This window comes from Myotis brandtii, unplaced genomic scaffold, assembly GCF_000412655.1.
Source record: "Myotis brandtii unplaced genomic scaffold, ASM41265v1 scaffold61, whole genome shotgun sequence".
NCBI classification, from domain to species: Eukaryota; Metazoa; Chordata; class Mammalia; order Chiroptera; family Vespertilionidae; genus Myotis; species Myotis brandtii.
This window is the reverse complement of record NW_005370318.1, coordinates 2,398,550-2,405,367: the sequence shown is the minus strand read 5'-3', so window position 1 is coordinate 2,405,367 and position 6,818 is coordinate 2,398,550. Positions and strand designations below refer to the sequence as shown.

Below are 6,818 nucleotides of genomic sequence, written 5' to 3'. Positions count from 1 at the left end.
GAAGCCCAGGAGGGGCTGCTTGCCTCTCTGGAGATGTGCCCAAGGGATGTGCAGGGTCCCTCCCAGGAGACTTCACCTTTAGGAGTTGGAGGTCTTCGGCGCATTAGCAAACATAGCTACAATGTGCCTGGTCCAAGTGCCTGCCATGTGCCTCAGCACCCGGCCCACCCTTCATGACAGCCCAAGACCTTTCTCCAAACCTCAGGAAGCTGGAATCTTGGGGCTGCTCCAGGCAAAGATGTGGTTCAACAGAAGCCACAAATATTTTCCTTGGACACCTTGGCCCACTCTGTGGCCTCAGCCCAAATACAAAGGGTAACTGCTTAGCCCAGAGTATGCAGGATATAAAGCTGGACTTCCAGACCCACTGCCCAGGTGAGGAGGAAGCTGAGGACGCTGGTGTGTCCAGGTAAAAGTGTGGGGAAGGGGCTGAAAGCCTAGGGTACCAGGGAGGTTCTGAGCTGGAGACACCTGTTGGGGTCAGGTCAGAAGCAGGAGGGAGTCTTGGTCCTCAGGTAAGGTCCCTCTGTCGACTAGGACCCTCTGAGGGGGTAGAGAGGCGCCCAACTCCCTTACCCAGAAGACCAGAGAATGGTCCTGAGGAGTAAGAATGGCTGAGTCTTTCCCTGGCTTCATCCGGATGACATAAACCCATTCTGCACACACCAATTGCACTGTGTCCAGCCCTGGGCTTCGGTGATTCTGGAGACAAGAAGTATCAGACAGTCCTGGCCCTCCTAATATAGGCCAATGCAGTATGTGCTGTGCTCAAGGAAATCCCAGGGGTATGGTGTGGTGGGAGGGGGCAGTCAGGGAAGGCTTCCAAGAAGCGGTGACATGTCAGGTGAGAACTGAGTAAAAGTTGGTTGGAGAAAGGCATCTCATGCAAAGGGAATCACATAAGCAAATGCCAGGAGGTGAGATATGATGTGGTGTGTGTGTGGGGGGGGGGGGGTGCTGGGATTTAGGGAGGAGACACTTTTCCACAAAACAGATGCTACCATCCTATTGGTTCTCTGAGTGTCTCTGACCAGAGAACAGAGTGACGTGCAAAGATAAAGGAGGGAAAATAGAACTAAGATGCTTAAAAGAAACTTCCTGGGCAAAAGAGCAGAGTGCAGGGCATCTTATCTGTTTTCTCGCTTTAACTGCAAGGTGATTCTTTCTGAGCCCAGGATTAGTAATAATCACTGTTGTACTCATAATAACAGCTAATATTCATTGAGCTCTTATAGCATGCCAGGCCACAAATGGATGATTTCATTTAATCCTCCCAACAACCTTGTGATGTAAGTATTATTAGTATCCCTAATTTTATAGATGAGAAAACTGAGACTCAGAGAGGGTAAGTCCCTTGCCCAAGGTCACACAGCAAGTGGTAAAGGCAGTCCACCAACTCAGGTCTGTCTGACTCTGATGCCCATATTTCTCCTCTACCCTTAGGCTACCTGGCACACAGGGATGGGGGATCCTATGACTCCACAGGGGTCCTCATGGCCTAGACCTTTTCAGTTTAGCAGGCTTAGATTCCCCATTCTTCCAGGGCTCCCAAAGGTCATTCATTCATTCAGCAACCATTTGTTTATTAAACACCCATTGTGTGCCAGGCACTGTGTTGGGTGCTGGGGACACAGTGGGGAGCAGGCAGACCAATACTCCCTCCCAGAGCTCATGGCCTGGTCAGGGAGGCAGGTGTTGAATCATTATTGCAAGTGTCTCTATGAGCTCACACTATTCCTAATCACTTCACTAAACAGCCTCTGCTGGAATCCATGCCCAAGTCACCAGGCGTGGAGGACCTGCCCTTGGCCTCTCTGCCTGGCTAACAGGGCCCTTTATGCAAACCCCAGGTTCTCACATCTGCCCCCTGCTGCTCCTTGGCCCCCAGGAAGATGGCCAGTTCAAGGACCTTCACCCTCCTCTGTGGTTTGCTGGCAGCCACCTTGGTCAGAGCCACCCTCAATCCTCCTGCAGTCCTCATGCTCGGCCCAGAAATCATCAAAGAGAGTAAGTCTTGGCCGCCCAGGCTTCAGCACCATAAGGCAATGGGGCAGGTGGAGCAGCTCTCCAATGGAAGGCGGGAGCTGCCCATGACTGGGGGTGTGCAAGACACAGTTGGGACCCAGGTCTAGATGAGACTCGAGTGGGTAAATTGTAAAGGCTGAAAGTGTCTGTGATCCCAAGAGTCCATGATTCCAAGAAACCCTCCTTAAATGCCATGATTCCAAAACTGACCACTCTGAGGTTCCGCAGCCTGCAGAAGAGGGGTGGCCCTGGGTGTGACCATGCAACTGCTCTCGCCTAAAACCCACTGGCAAAGCACCTCCTCAGAGTCTGAGTCAGTGACCAACCAGTCCCCAGAGAGGAGACCCTCGGCTGCAAACCCCGCGGCCTGGATCCCAGGCACAGCTTTCTCACCCTCCAACTCTGCGGCCCGGGAACCTTCCAGAGCCTGGGCTTTGTCCTTTGGAAACAAACAGGAAGGCCTGCCTCCCCAGGTTGCTGGGACTGTCCAATAGGACAGGCATTGACAAGAACTTGGCGAACTCTCTGGTCTAGTTTCTCGACGTCAGCACTTCTGACCTTATGAGCCAAATAACTCTTCACTGTGGGGGTCTGTCCTGTGCATCTCGATGCTTAGCCGCATCCCCAGCCCAGTGCTAACAGCCAAAATGCCTCTGGACATTCTGTCTCTTAGGGAACAGGAGCGCCCTGGTTGAAAACCATTGCTCCAAAGTGCTGTGCCCAGAGCACGTGATAACCAGTTGACTCTGGAAATCCATCTAAACACTTAGAGGCCAGCCCTCTGCATGCTCTGGACCTGGGCCAGGCTGGATGGGCAGGCGCGGGACCGAGTCCTGCAGGGCCACACAGCTGCTGCAGCCGGAGGAGGGGTCCCACAGTAGGGACAGGGGCAGAGAGCGCTGGGTGCTGAGGGGGCAGGCAGAGGTGCCCTGGGCCCATACCATGAATCGCAAGCACAGTGCCAGCCAGAGGTGCTTGGACATGAGCAACCATGGCAACCATGGTGTAGGTCCCCCAAAGCAGAATCTGAGTTAAGGAGTTGTTGGCGAGTGGTTGGCCTCAGAGATGTTCTCAGAAAACCTGCAGGCAAGGGCGGGCCAATTGCCACAGGGAGCTGGGGCTCAGTCCTACTAGGCAGCTGTGTTGGTTAGGACCAATCAGGAGACAGAAGCCGCATGGTAAGCCCGACACACGAGTTTGTATAAAGAATTATGAGCAGGGGGTCGGAGTCATTGGCCATTGGCTAAGAAAGAAAATAAAAACTCCAAAGAGGATTGGGGACGGGGGAGAGGCTAATCCAGGGACAGAATAAGCTTGGAGGGGAGAATCCTCCCTGACCTCCTGGGAGGAGTGAGGTTGAAGCCCACGGGATGGTGGGGACATCTGTCCAGTTGTCCGGGTCAGAGCGGGTGCACAGCTGGCAGGCTGGCAGCGGGCAGAGACCTGCCTGCGAGGAGCCGATGGAATTCTCTGGGAAGCTGCCCGCAAGGATCCCAGAGTAGGGACAGGGGCAGAGAGCGCTGGGTGCTGAGGGGGCAGGCAGAGGTGTCCTGGGCCCATACTGTGAATCGCAAGCACAGTGCCAGCCAGAGGAGCTTGGACATGAGCAACCATGGCAACCAGCAGGAAGGCGGTTGCTGTTGGTTCCCTGGGAAGCCTTCTCAGGAAACTTCCTGGACAGGAGCTGGGGCCCACAGTCCTGCTGAACTCGAGCCTGGACCCCACAGGAGCCTGCGAGAGGAGCACAGCAGGGCCGGGAGGGGGAGCACTTGCTGCTGCAAGGCCCTCCAGAGCCTCTACTGACAGGGCTTAACGTCGCACCAGCAGCGAAGGAGGACCACTTACAGGGCCCATCTCCATCATCACAGAGCTGGCTAAAAGGGTGGTTTTGTTGCCGAGGGGCAATAACACACAGGGACTCTGGGGCGCAGTGGGGCACACATACACCTGAGTCATCCCACCTGAGGGCTGAGGGAGCAGGGTGTTTATACACCAATTCCCGTCAGTCACTGGGCGAGGGCTCTCCAGCATCAGCTCTCCGGCACCTCTGACCCGCTCTGCACACAAGCCAAATGGACAGAACCCAGGGCTCCTGGCTCCCAGGCCCCTGACCCGACCTCCTCCTTTCTCTGCTCAGCACTCGGTACTCTTTGGACAACAGACCCATAGAATGTGGATGCCAGAGAATTGTGTTTTAGGCAGCAAAACAGCCCCAAACAGGGACCTCTGAGTTCCCTGCCTCTTGGCTCCAGAAGTGTTTGCCGCCGGCTGGTGGGAGGGATGCAGAGGCTGGCAATGCTCAGGGGGGTGAATGGTCCGCCCATGCCCTAGTCGCCCCGATCTGGGCCATCATGCTCAAGGCCACATCAATGGTAGAGATGGCCAGGATGGAATCATCCATACCCTCACCTTGGGTCCAGGTCCGAGTAGTCCTGCGTGATGCCCTCTCCCAGCCTGGAGCCCCTCCTTGCCCCTCCTGCTGGACTCTAATCCCCAGAATCTGTCTCCAGAGCTGACACAGAAGCTGAAGGACCATGACGCGATCCAGATCCTCCAGGAGCTGCCTCTGCTGAGCACCCTGCGGGAAGAGCCGGCCGGGGGCATCCCCATTCTAGGCAGCCTGGTGAACTCTGTCCTGAGCCACATCGTCTGGTAAGTTGGGAACTCCCCGCCCACACTTCTGCCCAGGACACACTGCACGTTTAATTGGTCAGTCAATAAGCATCAATCGGTATCGGATCTCTGTCTGACCACAAAGAATGGAACAAATGAAGTCCCTTCCTCAGAAGCTCCCAGATGAGTTAATAACCATAAGAGAGTCAGATGGGAGCCTGATAGGGTGACTCCAGAGGAAGGTCACCTGAGGTGAGAGGGTGAAGGTGATGCTTCTAAGTCTCGGTGACAGGTGAGCCATTGACTGCATGTTCACCAGGAGACAAGAAGGAAATGGTATTCCAGGCAGAGGGGCCAGCCTGGGGAAAGGCATAGAGGGTGAGAGGCGGCCAGAATGGCTGGTGCTCAAACCCCAAGGTAAGGACTGGGAGGTCAGAGGGGTTCGTTCCCAGAGGGTCTACAAAGTCAGCCCAAGGAGCTGGGATTCATCTCTTAAGTAATGGGGAGCCATGGGAGTGTTGAGAGCAGGAGCATGGCAGGGGGGATGCGGCAAGACCATGCTGGGGAAGAACCAGTGGGTAGGGCTTGGGTCCAGCTGCTGGCTGGACACCAGGGAAGACCGAGAAGATTGAGGGGAATGAGTTTGTGGCCGATGCTCAGATACATCTCACCTCTCCTGCATCCATCCAGGCTGAAAATCACCTCAGCCAATATTATGGAGCTACAGGTGCAACCCTCTGCTGACGACCAGGAGGAGCTGATAGTCAATATCCCACTGGACCTGGTGGCTGGATTCAACACGTGAGTATCCCCTCAGTCAGGCATAGCAGGCAGATTCACCCACTCATTCCCCCCTTTCCTCTATGCAGGTATCTGGAAAAGAGTTCTAAGCAGAGGGAAGAGCAAGTGCAAAGGCTCTGAGGCAAGAGTACACTTGCTTTTTGTTCCAAGAATGGCAAAAAGGGGTGGGGTAGGAGAGAGGAGAGTCATGGGAGGTGAGGCCAGCAGGCAGCCAAGGTCAGATCATACAGAGCCTTATGGACCAAAGTGAGGACTTGGCCTCTACTGAGTGAGATGGGAGCCATGGCGGGTTCTGAGCAAACGAGAAACACGACATGTTTAATATTCTTAAAGAATAACTCTGGTTGTTGTTTATGGAGGCAAGAGCAGAGGCGGGGAGGCCATCCAGAAACTACTGAAACAATTCAGAGGGAGACCATGATAGCTTGGACTGGAGTTGGGGGGGGCAGGAAGATGGTGAGAAGTGGTCAGATTCTAGATACATTTTGGAGGTAGGTGCAGACAACAGGATTTCCTGATGATTGAATGTGGGGGGGAGAGGAGGAGAGAGATTAAGGAGTCAAGGCTGAGTCCAAGGTTTTTGCCTGTGCAACTGGCAGGATGGTGTGGCCAGCAACCAAGACAGGGAAGATCGTGAGAGGAGCAGGTTTGGGCAGGATGCACAGTTCAATTTTGTGCATGCTGAATGTGAGCTGCCTGTAAGATACCTGAGTAAGGAGTTGGGTATAAATTCGGAAGCTGTTTTAGGATTTAAACCAGGAGAGGAATAAAAAGACAGAGGCTGGGACATGCTGGGGTAAAAGAAATAAAAAGGTAGGCTGGCGGGGGGCAGGGTGGGGGAGGATGAGGAGAACCCAGCACAGGAACCTGAGAAGAGAGGTGAGAGCACCAGAGGACAGAAAGGGACAGCAGCTTCACTCCAGCCTGGAGCTGGGATGTGCTCACAGCATTGGGCACTGTCACTCCCAGGCCCCTGGTCAAGAGCATTGTGGAGATTCACATGGAGACAGAGGTCCAAGCCACCATCAGCGTGGAGACCAGCAAGAAAGGCTTCACCATCAGCAGTTGCTCCGACAACGGCAGGAGCCTGCACATCAGCCTGCTGAAAAAGTGAGTGTGGCCCCCTCCCATTGGGCCCCCGCTGTGCCTGGAGGGAAGCCAGGAGGTGGTTTTGCCCCATTTTACAGATAAAGAGCACTGACGCCCAGAGATAGAAAGGGACCAACCCTCCTGACTCTGGATCTGGGGCTCCTTTCAGAGAACCTGTGATGCCAAAGAAAGTTCAAGACATCAAGGGTGGAGTCGTAATGGTGGGATTTCAGGCACCGTGCCAGGCAGTGGAGCAAACTTTCAAAGGTGGAGAGGAGCCACCTGCCTAG

The 6,818-nt window shown here is 54.6% G+C and overlaps 1 protein-coding gene across 1 annotated transcript in view; it reads left to right on the top strand.

Moving 5' to 3' along the window:
* The first annotated feature begins 326 nt into the window (after positions 1-326).
* Positions 327-6,818, top strand: part of BPIFB1 (BPI fold containing family B, member 1) — a 24,264-nt gene continuing 17,772 nt past the window's right edge. The window contains exons 1-5 of the mRNA XM_005879860.2: positions 327-409; positions 1,851-2,007; positions 4,536-4,677; positions 5,329-5,439; positions 6,409-6,549. Coding sequence (XP_005879922.1) covers positions 1,893-2,007; positions 4,536-4,677; positions 5,329-5,439; positions 6,409-6,549 — 509 coding nt within the window. The 5' untranslated portion in view covers positions 327-409; positions 1,851-1,892. The remainder of the gene's footprint in view (positions 410-1,850; positions 2,008-4,535; positions 4,678-5,328; positions 5,440-6,408; positions 6,550-6,818) is intronic.